Below are 15,704 nucleotides of genomic sequence, written 5' to 3'. Positions count from 1 at the left end.
TCACCTGAATCTAAGTTTTAGATGAGTCATATCTTCGACAATTACTTTTAAAATACATCATTGTATTTTATAACCCTTAAAACCCTTGTAAGGAAAGTCCAAATTTGGCTTTTTGCTTTTTATTAATATTGATTTCAAATATAAAGCATATGAAAACATGTTGAAGTTCAAAATGGCACCATCCAAAATTTCAAAATTATTATTGCCATAATATGTGGGAATTTTTTTATAGTACCCATGAGTAAAAATGTCAAAATTATGGCCTATTGACTCCCATTATAAAGTACAATTTTTCATGTTTTTTAATGCACTGTACACTTGTGTTATAGTGTATGTACCGTGATTACCCAATTTATCCCTTCACTAGTGCATCAACTAAACGTGTCAATTTGGACGTACATGCGTCGTTCGCTGCTGCATAAAAACAATTTTGGAGCGTATGAGGCTGTAAGCTGCAGCCAGTTCTGTCGGCTAAGTGGGAGTGAGCTATCTTTGTCGTGTGGAGGCTGTTTGGTTACAAGAGGTCAGATATGATTCAAAAAATACAATCATTTGCAAATTGTGTAGGACAACTGTTGCTATTAAAGTTAAGAGGATGCACAAACTGAAGACACGCGAGGAGGACAAGGAAACAGTTTGTGTTGTTTAGCGTGAACAAAAGTTAATTACTGGAGCACTCTTGATTAGACGCACTCCTTATGAAAAAAACAGACAGTGGTTGGATAATACTGAAACGGTCGCGTATTGTTTGGCCAAGATATACAATCCACAGTGGTTATTTTACCGTAACCAATAAGTCGCTTCATAGTTGATGTGACTTTGTTATGCTAACCGGCCGCTACGCTAACGTGCTCTCGACACCGTGCGCGTTGCTGTTGCGCAGCGGCATAAACATGCACATTTACGTTATTCATACCCGCTAGTAATGTCTACAAGCAATCACTGTGTTTTCTCGCACCTCTTATTGACCAATCAGAGTAATTCACTGCAAAATAACGTTTACAGGAGGGTTGCCGGTTACGGCAAAATAACCACTGCCTAAACAATCGCAGGGGAAAACATTTTTCTACAATACACCTGCCTGCGATGTACAGAGCATGACGCCACAGACTGGCTGCTACCATACATATATATATAAATATATCTCTTTGCCTCTACAACACGAGGATCAACCACACAGGAGAAAATAATGAACTTTCTTGACTCGTGAAATTTGCCGCTGACTTCTGGAGGTTTGTGTTTTCTTTGTATTTGCTAAGTAAATGTGTTTTATGTGCTTTAAGCAGTTATGTTACAATTAGATCTTGCTGGGTAAACACTACCTGACCTGTTTTTATTTTCATTTCATTCCATTACGGTTACTATATTTGGACTTTGTTTACATTTCAATTGTGAAGAAAAGGTGGCTTAATAATTGTGCTGCAATAAAAGTTATATCATTCCAAAGCACCAATCACAAAGCTATTGTTCAGTAATTACTACCAATATCGTCAAAAATATCGTCACCGCAAATTTGTTGAAATATTGTGATATAATTTTTGGGCCATATCACCCACCCTTAATGGATAGGTCTGATGCCAATAAAAAAAAAAAATATTCAGAAATGACTTCGATATCACACTTCAAATGTTACGTATGTGTCGTAAAAAAAAAAAAAAAGTTACGAAGGTTTCAATAAATAATGCATCAGACTTATTGAGTGCTTTCTAGACACTCAAATACGCTTTACAATGAAATGGATACATTATTCATTCACTCACACATTCACACTCTGGTGGTGGTAAGCTACTTAAGTAGCCACAGCTGCCCTGGGGCAAGCTGACGGAAGCGTGGCTGCCAGTGTGCACCTACGGACCGTCCAACCACCACCAAATATTCTCACTTTCCATACACCAGTGTGATCAACACTGGAGGCAATGTGTGTGAAGTGCCTTGCCCAAAGACACGACACATGACTTGGGGAGAGCGGGGATAAAACAGCCGACCTTCTAGTTACTGAACCGTCTCTACACCCTGAGCCACAGCTATAGACATTACACAACATTTTTTTGCAAAACAGCAACCCAGGAATGTGACAGCAGATTTTAAGCAGACTACACCCAAGACTGTTTGCGAGTCAAGCCATTCACACTCACATGGCTCACTCTTATTGAGTGGTAAATGAACCCACCTGGGTGCATGCAAGCAGAGGTGCTGCCAGGAACTTAGGGTAGTTGGGGGGGGATATACTGTTTTCTAGGGTCCCTATCAGTCATCAACCCTTGTAATGGCTCAGTGGTAGGCTGGTCGTCTCCCAACCCAAAGGTTGTGGGTTCAATTCTCATCCTTGACCATGTCGGCGTGCCCTTGAACACGATCCTGAACCCCAATTTGCTTCCAGTGGTTCCAGCAGTGCCTTGCATGGCAGCATCCTCCCATTGGTGTATGAATGGATGAATGTGAGCCATTGTAAAGTATCTTGAGCACCATATGGTATGGGGTTGATATAAGTGCACTCCATTTACCACATATACCATCATTTTTTCCCCTCACGGCACACTTGCGCAAAAGTCATCCGAGTAAACCACTACACTAACAGTGGCAGCGATTCTATTACATAGGTTCTAAAATAACAAGAAAACAATATGTTTGTATCTGAAATTATGCAAGCATGTCCAGGTTCATTCATTCCTCTGGTGATCATGTCATTTGGAACCAAAAAAAAAAGTCAATACCTTACGTGAAGTTAAAAGAGTGCAATGATCATGTTGCATTCAGCCTGAACAGACAGATTGCTGGCGTCGGGCCAAAACCTCGTGAGCCACAATTTGGCAAATTTAGTATTTTTTGCCAAAATCTATACTTGTGGTCAGTCCACATGTGCGGGTGTCATTTTTACGAATTATTGACCAATCTAAAGTGTTGAAAATAGCTTTTTGTCTTTGATGATGCAACGTTAACCCTTTAGATCAAAGGTGCTCAAGTCCGGTCCTCGAGAGCCAGCTTGTTTTCTATGGTTCCATCCTCCAACGAAGCTAAAGCCAATGATCAGCTCATCAGCAAGCTTTGCAGAAGCCTGATAACAATCCTGATCATGAATCAGGTGTGTTGGTGAAGTTAAAATCTCTTATACCCATGTGTTCTCAAAACAAGTTTTGTAGTAAAATTCCAATTCTCTTTCTTACCAATTGTAAACATACAAAGTAGACTTCAGTGGAAGCCAAATAAAAATAATACAAATTTGAAACATTTATGAACAATGTCTTTACCTTGGATTTGTGTTATTGAAGCTGTCAGTATTACTTGCCAGTATTTCTGATGTTAAAAAGTTGTGAGTGACAAAGTCTTTTTTTCTTCTTCTTCTGGCTAACATGACAAAGCTAAAAGTTAACCTTTGAATGATAATGACGATGACCATGTTTTAATAATGACCCAGCTAATACAAGGAGGGAAATATATTGGACCTTTACTCAACCGTTTAAAAAATTATGATTATTATTATTATTGCAGAAAGACCATATGCTGATTCATTCTGTTTGCACAGATGCCAGCATGCAGTCAATAAAAAGCTCCCTATTGATACATCTTTAGATGATGATACATGGTATGACATCAAAGCGGGGGTCAAGTCCATCAAATGAGGATGCTTGATGGAATGGTTCCTGTTCTGAGAGAATTTCACTGTAATTACCGTTGCCGTGAAGATGAAAAAAATTAGGATTCCTAAACATCTTCCAATTTTGACTTTGAAATAGTAAAAGAGTACAATTTAATCTATATCGACAGTTATTTGAACTACGCAAAGCAAATAACGTGTCATTCAATAAACAAGATTGTGCATTTGAAATGTTTTATTTGATGAAAGGTCCAGATGGGCTGTTGCTGCATCCTTTTCTGTGGTTGTGTCAACATTGATTTGAAAATTGACAATCTATTCCTCGGTTTCTTGGCTGCTAGATCTGCTTGTTGACGGAGTGTTGTTATGGGTCATCCTTTTCCTCTTTTTCACTGATGCTTGAGCAGTGTCTCCATTTCTTAGGGTTGGGGCTTTCCTTTTACAGACCATTTTCTCCACCTATTGGCAAGATATTTAAAGTTATATTTATGCTCATTTAATATTAATAATAATAAAAAAAACATAACATTTGGAATAGTTACTTTTGTTAACAAAATGGCTTGGTGACAGTGACACTGCTCACATCTCAGTGACATACTGTCAAACTAGACTAGCATGTTAAAGGCAAAGATGCAGAGAAGCCAAGTTGAAGTGAAGTGTGGGAAGAGTAAAAACATACTTGCACAACTTCTTAAGGACTGTAGTTGTACATAATGAGAAACTAAGAGCGTAGGTGCCTGATTTGGTGTCTGATGTCAGCACTTCTGGTTCACGATTGGATCCTAGCTAACCAATCACAATCGCACAGTGTTGGATGAAACACGGACTTCAATCTGTGGGTGTTTCCTCTAAAGATGTTCTCGATGAAAAGTACAAGCAAACTTTTTGCTTCTCCACATGCTCTTGCTGTGGCAACAAAATTTTAAAAATTTATGCTGATTTGGATGGTCTAAACAACTCAACTCAAAACTCACACTCATCACATCTGGCAAAAAATAAATAAATCCATATGTAAATGTTTTTGTGCCAGTTACCCCAATAGTGGTAATACTCCAAAGTAGCCCGGGCTGGGGTGGGGGGGCACTTTATAACTGCTCAGAGCTCTAGTTTATATTGCTCTTCACATACAAGCATCAGTGGCTTCCATAGGTAAACTTGGTCTCAATGTGCTGCATTGCAAACAATGTGTTGGGTACATTTACAATTTATCATGATGTGTAGTGGCTATTATGCTTTATGCTGAGAAAGCAGACGATAAACGTACCTGCAGAGTCGCGAGTATTGGATCTGGATTTTCAGCTGTTGGCCCACATCCACCGACGAAATGGAGAGAGCACATACAGGTGTCTTTGGTGACATTTTTAGTGTAAATCCCTGCTGCTTAACATGCTTGAACACAGCGCAGACATTTGTCTGGATTCCTCCTGGTCTTTGGGAAAGGTATGACGAAAACTCCCTTCATTCGATCACGGTCACCCTATCGCCAATCATACACCGACAGACACCAAAGCAGCAGTGTCTTCTTGTAACCATAATACATCTGTTAAGGATATTTATGATTAAATTAGTCAATTCACAACTTTGGTTCATGCAAGTACACTTTCCTACTGGTACCACTCAAATGTTTGTCCGAAAGCAGTATTGTCGCTGCACAAGTGCAGTGCATTGTTTTAAAAATAGCAGTTTGGGGGTAATTGTGGCAAGTCCTATTGGCGATCCCTATATGTCATTACAGTGTGGGGTTCCAGTTGTGCTGTTGATAAGGACCAATAACAGCCTCTCTCAGATCCCCTTACAAGAGATCAGCCAGCAAGAGCTAGTAAAATTCCCTATGCAGGATGATTTCTGACACATTACTCTCAAGCAGTCTGAGTTGTTTGTCATTGATCTAGTGCCAATGTCAGCCGTCTCAGTGCCCTGGGCTATTGACTGGCCCAGCTGCAGCTTCTCTGTTACATTGGCAAGATGAGACTCAATTTGCCCTTCAGTCTACATTCCCTCACTCACCTATGATTACATACTTTATTTGGTGATTGAACGGAGAATATGACCAATTGAAGGAACTGAAATTTTGTTTCCATCTTCAAGTGTTTGGGTGAGATACAATATTGAGATAGTATAGGTTATATAGTATAGTATAAGAGCTTAATCATCTATGTGGAATTCGGAGCAGCTGCTCTTTCGTGCCAAGAAATTCCAGTAAGGAGTCAGGAGTGCTTATATTTTGTACAAAAAAAATATTTTGGAACAAACAGTCCTACCTGTGGATAATAATGTAAAAAATTCAGCTGATAATTTTCATAACGGTGTAAGAATATAATAACAAAATGATTCAAGTAAGCGCCAGGTTGTGTCAAAATTATTGTATTATATGCTTTAGATACTTACTGCAGAGCTCATACTGTTGACCTTGTCGAGGAGGGCAATAATAAGACTGTACAGATTCCCCAGATATAAAACAAGCACTCTGTGAACACAATGATATAGTTAATGCGCGGTAAGGCAAGAGACAAATATATATATATATATATATATATATATATATATATATATATACGCACACACACATTCACAAATTACAGGTGCTACAGGTGAAATACCTGGCCAGCTGGAAACGCAGTGATGTTCTTGGATGATACATCTCCAATTGAGCTACCAGTTCAAAGGCAGATGGAGCAATCATGGTGATGAGAGACACCACAACACTCACCTCAATAAAGAGAGAGAGTGCATGTTAGACACTGTATCCCAATAACAAGCAGGTGTGTCGGCCAACAGTGGTGGAACAACGTCAATTTTGTGCTGGTCCATGGTCGAGATGTGCAGTTTTTATGTGTCCGCTATCATTCTTAATCAGTCTTCAATCGTCTTTACCAAATCATCAAGACAGCAAAAAAAAAAAGAAGGAAAAAATAGAAACGTTTTTGAATAGGCTAATGGACCCAAGTGTTTCTTCTTTAGCATATGAATGCTCACACAAAATTAACAAAAGATAGGTACTCAGGGTGAGCCGGATATTCATACAACACGAGTGTCCGGTACTGATAATTGATTTTTCCCGGATGCAAATATAACACGGATCCGTGCTGAAGAAAAGCCCTCCCTCCTCTCCATGGTGCGTGGACAGAGAGTGAGAGAGAGGATCTGTCCACGCGGCGTCGCCTTCTGGCACACGGACAGTAATTAAATATCTCTTAATTGGTCCTTAGTTTGTTACAGTGCACTCCTATTTAGTTTTGTATTGTTGTGTAACGTGGATGCTGTGTGACATGAAGATGTTGCAGGTGTGCCATGGAAAAAGGTGGAGTAGGGGATGTGCCACAAATGTGATGTAATGCGGTGATGTAACGAATGAAATAATCATGTCACATAAGGTGATGTTTAATATGTGATGTATTTTTATTGAGATAATGCACATAACCACTTAAACTAATTCCAAAGTTTGACTACTAGAGTTCACCAAATTTAAGTAGAGCTAGCCCCACAGTAACATACAAATTTGAACTACTAAAAGGCATACAATAATCTACAGAGTCCTATTCAATAATTATTTGCTTACAGCTTGCTTAAAAGTTAAATTAATCTCACACATATTTAATCAAAAGCATTTGAGTTTATTGACATAGATTGAGTTTTATATTTGCTTATGACTGATGCCAAAGGTGTACTCAAGTAAACTTATTGGCACCACATTATTGAACAGAAACAGCTCGCTCTTATTTGTTAAGAAGGATCAATTGTCCATAAACTTCTTCACAGAAAGTTTGTGTTAGGATTGAAGAATTTACTTTCTTTAATTCTGAGGTAATTGTATCTGAATTTTTACTTTCTTAAATTCTGATACAATTACCTCAGAATTTAAGAAAGTAAAAACATGGCTTGATTAAAAACAAGTTATCAATAAATTTAAACAAGACAAAATTAGTTGTGTTATAATGTTAAAATAGGGAACTGCGCAAAATTGCAAATTGAAGGTGTAGATATAGAAAGAGTAAATTAGATTAAATTCCTGGGGGTAATTGTTGATAATAAAATCTGCTGGAAACCACACATTAAATATATTGGATCCAAACTCTCTAAAAGCATCTCCATTCATTTTCTCAACCAGAAATCATTACACATTTGTACTGATCTCTAGTATTACCATATTTAAATTATTGTTCAGAAGTTTGGGGAAATACTTACAAGACATCATTACAACCTCTGTTTCTGTTGCAACCAAAGAGCAATAAGAGCAAACAAACTTCTCCTTCACGATAACCCCTACTCCATTTCTCTTCCTATCTAGACCATGATAGAATAAATTGAACCCTGCTCCTAAACTTCTAGCTTTGCTCCCTTTCCACCTGGTCTACTGAACTCACAGTATGTCCACCTTCCTCCTCTGCATCATGTCAGCCAGCTCTCTACGTTTTCCTGTCATAGCTCCAACATTCAAAGTCCCTACTCTCAGTCCTAGACTCTTGGTATTCCTCTTCTCTTTCTTCCTACAAAAACAACTTCCTCCTCTCCTTCTTCGACCAACAGTAGTCCGGGGTATGGAAGTCATATATTTTTTTTAGGTCTATTTTTAATAAAAAAAAATTCAACAAAAATGGCATTATAGTGGCAAGTCTGCTGGATGTTGCACACCTCTTATTTTTTCATTTTAGATCTCCTCTTATTTAATTATTTTCTTCCTGCAAAAATTTGCATTTTTGCTCAATAGTTTCCAGGTCATGTGACCTATTGACCCCAAATCAGTGCTGCATCATAGTGGCATGTCTGCTGGATGATGCACACCTCTTTTTTATTTTTATTTTAGATCTCTACTCTTTATTAATGATTTTTTTCCTGCAAAAATTTGCATTTTTGCTCAATAGCTTCCAGGTCATGTGACCTATTGACTCCAAATCAGTGCTGGATTGTAGTGGCATGACTGCTGGATGTTGCACACCTTTTAATTTTTGATATTAGATCTCCATTTATTTTTAAAGATTTTTTTTCAACCAAAAATAGCATTTTTGCTCAATAGCTTCCAGGTCATGTGACCTATTGACCCCAAATCAGTGCTGCATCATAGTGGCATGTCTGCTGGATGTTGCACACCTCTTATGTTTTCATTTTAGGTCTCCACTTATTTTTAATGAATTTTTCTTAACAAAAATTAGCATTTTTGCTCAATAGTTTCCAGGTCATGTGACCTATTGACCCCAAATCAGTGCTGCATCATAGTGGCATGTCTGCTGGATGATGCACACCTCTTTTTTTATTTTATTTTAGATCTCTGCTCTTTATTAATGATTTTTTTCCTGCAAAAAATAGCATTTTTGCTCAATAGCTTCCAGGTCATGTGACCTATTGACCCCAAATCAGTGCTGCATATTAGTGGCATGTCTGCTGTATGATTCACACCTCTTTTTTATTTTTATTTTAGATCTCTACTCTTTATTAATGATTTTTTTCCTGCAAAAATTGCCATTTTTGCACAATTGCTTCCAGGTCATGTGACCTATTGACAACAAATCAGTGCTGGATTGTAGTGGCATGACTGCTGGATGTTGCACACCTTTTAATTTTTGATATTAGATCTCCATTTATTTTTAAAGATTTTTTTTCAACAAAAAATAGCATTTTTGCTCAATAGCTTCCAGGTCATGTGACCTATTGACCCCAAATCAGTGCTGCATCATAGTGGCATGTCTGCTGGATGTTGCACACCTCTTATGTTTTCATTTTAGGTCTCCACTTATTTTTAATGAATTTTTCTCAACAAAAAATTGCATTTTTGCTCAATAGCTTCCAGGTCATGTGACCTATTGATCCCAAATCATTGCTGCATGGTAGTGACATGTCTGCTGGATGTTGCACATCTCTTGTTTTTTTCATTTTAGAACTCCTCTTATTTTTAAAGATTTTTTTTTCCTGCAAAAATGTGCATTTTTGCTCAATAGCTGCCAGGTCATGTGACTTTTTGACCCCAAATCAGTGCTACATCATAGTGGCATGTCTGTTGGATGATGCACACCTCTTTTTTCTCAATTTCAACCCTTCTCTTATTTTCAATGAACTTAATACTGTACATATTAACGTTGCAACTCAATACCAGGTCATGGACCTTATTTACTACAAAGGAGTGCATACCCAATGAAACGTGAATTATTGATGTATTATACTGAATAAACTGTTTTCCATTTAAAAAAGAAAAAAATAATCTTTTAAACTGCTTGTCAGTAACATTTTATTTTGAAAATCTGACTTTTGTTTTGAAAACCGGATGTCGTTCTCTGCGCCAGTGTCCCTTTGCGCATACTACCATAAATCCTAGAAAAGGGCAAACAGAAAGGGTGAATTTGAAATGAAGAGTGTTGGCTTGACTCCGTAAAAAGAAGAGGCGGCTAGCTTTACCGCAGTGCATTGCTGGCAGTAAGTCTGATTCGTATACAGTGAGGGTTGCACTGCCCCAAGGTTGCCCTTTGTCAAGGATATTTTATGAACAGAATTTCTAGGTGCACCCGAGGACTTGAGGGAGTTGGTGGCCTCAGCATTGCATCTCTGCTTTTTGCAGATGATGTGGTGCTGTTGTCTTCTTCAGGCAGCTCTCGTTGGAGTGGTTCACAGCAGAGTGTGAAGTGGTTGGGATGAAAATCAGCACCTCCAAATCTGAGACCATGGTTCTCAGTCGGGAAATGGTGCAATGCCCTCTCCGGGTCGGGGATGAGATTCTGCCCCAAGTAGAGGAGTTCAAGTATCTTGGGGTCTTCTTGTTCACGAGTGAGGGCAGGATGGAGCGGGAGATCGACAGACTCTGTATCGGTTCGTTGTGGTAAAGAAGGAGCTGAGTCGAAAGGCGAAGCTCTAAATTTCCCGGTCGATCTACGTTCCTACCCTCCCAGGAATTGAAAAAAAATGTTGGTTTGTTGTGATTGTGTTATTGTTAGTGTTTTATATTATGTTTATGTTTTATGTTATGTGTTTCTGTAAAGCACTTTGTGACGGCTAGGGCTGTTTCGCTATGTAAATAAAGGTTAATTGACTTAAACTGCATGGAGATGCAGAATACAATAGCACTCTTTCTGAATTCAAGATGAGAGCCAGATTAAATGAAAACGCCACTCTTCCTGTTCATTTTGTCCACCAGTAAACCTTACACCTATGTCTTAAATTGAAAAAAATATATATATTTTTTAATTTTTTTTATAAAGGGTTCTGTGAATGTGCATAGGAAACTGATGGGGTTCAGCGCCTCCAACAAGGTTAAGTACCAATGAGTTAAGGTGTGCAACCAGCGCAAACCCCATCAAGTCAAGTCAAGTCATCTTTATTTCTATAGCGCTTTCAAACATCCTTATCTGTCACAAAGCGCTTTACAGAAAAACAAACATAACATGAAACATCAGTTAATTTGTGCCCAAAAGTTGTTTTTTTAAATCGATTTTGCAATGGACTCTACAATATTCTAGTAAAACCAGCTGAACCTTATGGCAAAGCTTGGTTAAACTGATTAAACACATTCTGAGGCATTTTATAGAACCCTGAAACAATCGCTGCACCTTTTGTGACTTAATATCAGAAATAGGCGATAGCCACTGTCTGGTAAAGACTTTTGCAAAACAATACTTTTCACACTAGAATGTTGGTATGTTCAAAATTATTCCTTAAGGGTGAACATATGGGTTTAGAAGCATGAATGATGTTATTTGATTTCAGAGAGCTGGACCAATTTTTAAGCAAAAAGTGACCATAACAATAAATTTGGTATGAAAGTGAGCTGAAAACAGGACTATTGTATCAAAATTAGATTTCTTTAATCAAATCAAGAAGAAAAAGTGACCATAACAATAAATTTGGTATGAAAGTGAGCTGAAAACAGGACTATTGTATCAAAATTAGATTTCTTTAATCAAATCAAGAAGAAAAAGTGTCATTGTACGTACAATAATTTAAGACTAAAGGAAGCCGAGGAGCTATAATCTTTTCTCTTTTTGGCGGGTGCCATCTTGAATTTGATGCATACTGTCCACTAGGAGGCAAAACCTACTTGTATCCATGGATATCTAACACCCTGCCAAAAATTTTAAACTTTTTAAGAAGTGCACAATCTTCATGATTTTGCACAAATTCCCTCCTAGCTATCAGGTCAGTGCTACAGTTTATCCATGTGGTAATTGTATCAAATGATAAGCAGCTAGATGTCACTGCCAGTTGCCTCATCCATTGGATTAATACTCTACTTTCACTGACTCCTTGAAACTACATGCATGTTCGTTAATCTAATATAATGATAATGATGATGCCTGCTCTGCTTCTCTTTTCTGTACCTCATTCTTTTCCCATAGTGTCAGCTCCGGTTTCTCCTGCTCCAATTTCTGAGAACGGTCCACCACAAAGTAGATGATGTAGATGCTGCCAGCTAGAGACATCAGCACCAGAATATTGGCTAACAAACGCAGACTGATCAGAACGGCTCTGAAGAAATACACAGAAACATGTGGTTTTGTAATACAGTTTCAAAACAACATGTTGGTACAGGGGGGAGTTAATATACTAAATAGTGACTCATGTTGTAATCATATGTATATAAGTACTGTACTGTAGTATTTTTCATAGTAAATGTTGCATCAAAATGTATCGGAAGAAGTACAACAAAAACTCATTTTGGGACAGATGAAATACGACAGGATACCTACAGACTGGTATCTTTCTTCTTTTCCTGTTCTTCAACAATGGCTTCCTGTAATGAAAACACTGACTGTGAATGTTGAAGTATAAAATGCAACATAATCTTATATTATCAGTATACTGAGAATAATTATTGAACAGTCTGACCCTGATGTTGTTGACGATTGCTGCTCCTTTGCTCTCTGCAGCCTCTGGATTTCCAATCAAGTAATCCCAAGCACAAAATACCCTCCAGCAGAATGTGAAGTTTTCATCAGAAGCACTGGCTAGACTCAGTCGGGAATTCTTGGCCATTCTAAATAAATATTATGACAGTTAAAAGGATCGCAAATAGCTAATAGAAAAATACTGTAAATTTTTCTTTCACATTACCATAAGGCTAGAAAATACAGTATAATTGAAGGAATGACTATGAGTGACAAAGAACTGTGATTGGTGAGAAATATAAAAAGGCTTTCGCTTAGAGATACGACAGAACCTCCAAAGTCAAACATGATTCATTCTCCAAATCAAAGTACTCTTTGCACAACCATAATGCAAACCACATTATTATACTGTGACACTGGCTGACTTGCAAGTTGCTTGAGTTTCAAAACTATTTTCCCCCTAGGAACCAATGTAAATTGAATTAATTCCAGCAACAAACTGTCACATTAACTGTACATAAAAAAACTAACAACTATTAGAAAACTGTATAGTGGAGCTGGTAAATGAGGATTTTGGGTAAAAATGTGCACTGTGTGATACAAGCATGGTATTTGGCATGAATGTTGCTGTTGTTCCAGCTTTGGAACTATTTGCCTCCTGATTTCCGCAATTCACCCTCCTTGACCAGTTTCAAATCCAAACTAAAAACTCACCTATTTAAGATCGCCTACACAAAATAACCACACTGCTCTTTTCTTGATATTTTATTAGTTTTTTTTTAGTCATAAATATATTTTAGCTGTAGAATTTTGTTTTAAATGTAGTTTTTTTGTAACTGTTGTACAGCGTCATACAGGGTCTTGAAAGGCACTTACACATTTAAGGAATTATTACTATTATTATTAAAGGCTACTTGACTCATTGAGCCATTTTGAGTAGTAAAAAGTTAATATTTTGTCCAGAATAAATTTGATAGCGTCATTATTTTACTTATACAATCAGGGGTAAAAGTGGGCCAGAAGTACATTCCGGTAATTCGGGACTGGAACGATCCGAAACGGTGCTTTGGTCCGAAAATATGATGACAACTGTCAAAACTCCATGTTTAACTCATTCACTCCCAGACATTTTCAAGTAACCCCCTTCGCTCACGGTTGTTGTACTGGATTTTGACTGATTTTGCAAGGCCCACCGAATATTATATTCTATTGCTATAAAAACATGGAACCTACCAAAAGAAAGATTTGTCTCCTCTTTCATCATTTCTATTTGTTTCCATTTTGTAGCAATTAGCATTAGAATATAGCCAAGTTTAATCGTTATTCACAAATCTGTTTAGAACTGTGGGTAAATGAGCTTACATGGCCGTGGTTGATCAATCACGATCACTTAACTTCCAGGTTTTATGAAAAAGGTCTATGCCTCTCGCATTACTAGCCAAATTGTCTAGTAAATATTTATGACTGGGTTGGCGGGTGTTAATTTAGAGCCCTGCATACATCAAAGCAACAGATTCTCAACAACGCGTAGATCACATTTCTCAATTTCATATGGACACTCACTGAGTTTAGCAAAAGTAGCTGAAGTAGTGATGTATGCTGGCCAATAGATGGCAGTGTAGCCTCAAGGGACCGGGGTTTCGGGATTGTCAGAGATTATTCTAAAAGTCAGTACAAAATAAAGCAGCCAGTGGATGCTAGCATGAAACACAATGTGAATGCTTCTTCTTTGCACACAAGAACATTACAGCTGAGGTTTCATTGCAAACAATTCCTTGTCTGACATGCAGTCTTTTCCCCTTTGCCATTGAACCCTGATACCACATGACATCCAGAAAACACATGTAAGAATAGTATGCCATCTGTTTTTTCTGGTGCCAAAGAAGATGCAAGGTCATGGATTGGGATCAATCAAGTGTACTTTCCCTTGCCTAAGACCACCCAAATTTTCTCCATGCCCACTGCAGAGAAAGATGACATGTGGCATTGATTGAGGCATTCATTTAGTTTATTAGGCTACGTTCACACTGCATGTCTTAATGCTCAATTCCAATTTTTGGGTGAAATTCGATTTTTTCGAGTAAGCATTCAGATTACCCATTAATTGCGACCTCAGTCTGTCTGCTGTGTGGACGTAATACGTCCCCAAAGTGACCCGCATGCGCAGAAGAAGATACAACGTAACTCACAGTGCTGTGTTTGCGCAAGTAAATATGTATGGTCCGGTGTGTCAGGGCCACAGACTTTTATAAGTCCGTCATCAGGGCTCGTATTTTTCCCATCATGATCTCATATCTACAGAGGAGTGATGCGGGAAGAGGTTGAAATAAAATTTTGTGAAAATAAGGCGAGCCTGTTCGAGCTCCTCATCTCACGGCGACCTCTCCTTTTTTTCCTCCCTAACAATGATGTCACGTCATTGCCGCACGTAATAAATGAGACGTCTGCGTGGCTTAATTACTAATATCACCACCACAAATGTCATCTTTTTACTTCATGTTTCAAGTAGGATTAAATTAAAGTCAAACATAAAGTCACAACTGTTACTCAGAACAACTTTGCCGGTTCAGGTATGTGATGTCTCCCTAAGCCGTGCAGAACTCAAGGGTGCGTCAAGCATAAATCAAGCATAAATCACGCTTAATGCCCCCGCCCGCGTGGAGTGCATATTGCACTTTTGATAACGTCAAGGTCGGATATATGCGACCTGGCCATTCAGACTGGGGTCGCATTGCAAAAATTTGGATACGTATCCGATCTAAGACCACATATAAAAGTGACCCAGGTTAGATATGAAAAAATTGGAATTGAGCCGTTCAGACTGACATAAAAAAGTCAGATATAGGTCGCATTTGGGCAAAAAAAAATCAGATCTGGGTCGCATTTGCCTGCAGTGTGAGTGCCTTAGTCATCTCGCAGATTCGAAATGTCATCCTCTTCTTCAAAGGAGAAGCATTCTCCACTTTCGGAACATTTGTGGACGTGTCATAAGGTGGAAGTATTTTTTTTAATTCATGGGTTTATATAAAAATTGCTCTTTTGAGAGATAGCTACAACCTTGAAGGTAAACATGTCTACTTCAATAAAAATCTCACAAAACGAAATGCTGACAGTGCCAGAAGGGCGCGACAATTGACAAAGAATGGATTTATCGAAAACACATGGACAAAAGACTGTCGGATCTTCATCCAAACAAAAGAAGACTCATCTTCTTAGAAGAAAATACGGATCGTAAAAAGAGTTGAAGAATTGGCGGAATATGAGAGACAATAATTGCTATCAGTAACTCACATCATTAAATT

At 38.1% G+C, this 15,704-nt stretch overlaps 1 protein-coding gene across 13 annotated transcripts in view; it reads right to left on the bottom strand.

The window, feature by feature from the left end:
- tmc3 (transmembrane channel like 3) overlaps window positions 1–15,704 on the bottom strand; it is a 212,202-nt gene that overhangs the window by 63,355 nt on the left and 133,143 nt on the right. For 11 of the 13 annotated variants that reach the window (XR_013293749.1, XR_013293751.1, XR_013293750.1 and 8 more), the window contains 5 exons: window positions 12,404–12,551; window positions 12,265–12,308; window positions 11,896–12,043; window positions 6,196–6,305; window positions 5,984–6,062 (listed from right to left, as the gene is read on the bottom strand). Coding sequence is in view for 10 of the 13 variants with exons in the window: in XM_077562800.1 (XP_077418926.1) it covers window positions 5,984–6,062; window positions 6,196–6,305; window positions 11,896–12,043; window positions 12,265–12,308; window positions 12,404–12,551 (529 nt within the window). In the remaining 3 variants the exon portion in view is untranslated. Of the gene's footprint in view, window positions 1–4,859; window positions 5,028–5,983; window positions 6,063–6,195; window positions 6,306–11,895; window positions 12,044–12,264; window positions 12,309–12,403; window positions 12,552–15,704 lie in introns of those variants that run through there. The other 2 variants (XM_077562802.1, XM_077562807.1) reach the window with 2 other exon arrangements.

Source organism: Vanacampus margaritifer, chromosome 4 (assembly GCF_051991255.1).
Source record: "Vanacampus margaritifer isolate UIUO_Vmar chromosome 4, RoL_Vmar_1.0, whole genome shotgun sequence".
Taxonomy (NCBI): Eukaryota; Metazoa; Chordata; class Actinopteri; order Syngnathiformes; family Syngnathidae; genus Vanacampus; species Vanacampus margaritifer.
The sequence above is the reverse complement of the archived record's forward strand: the minus strand, read 5'-3'. Positions and strand labels throughout refer to the sequence as shown.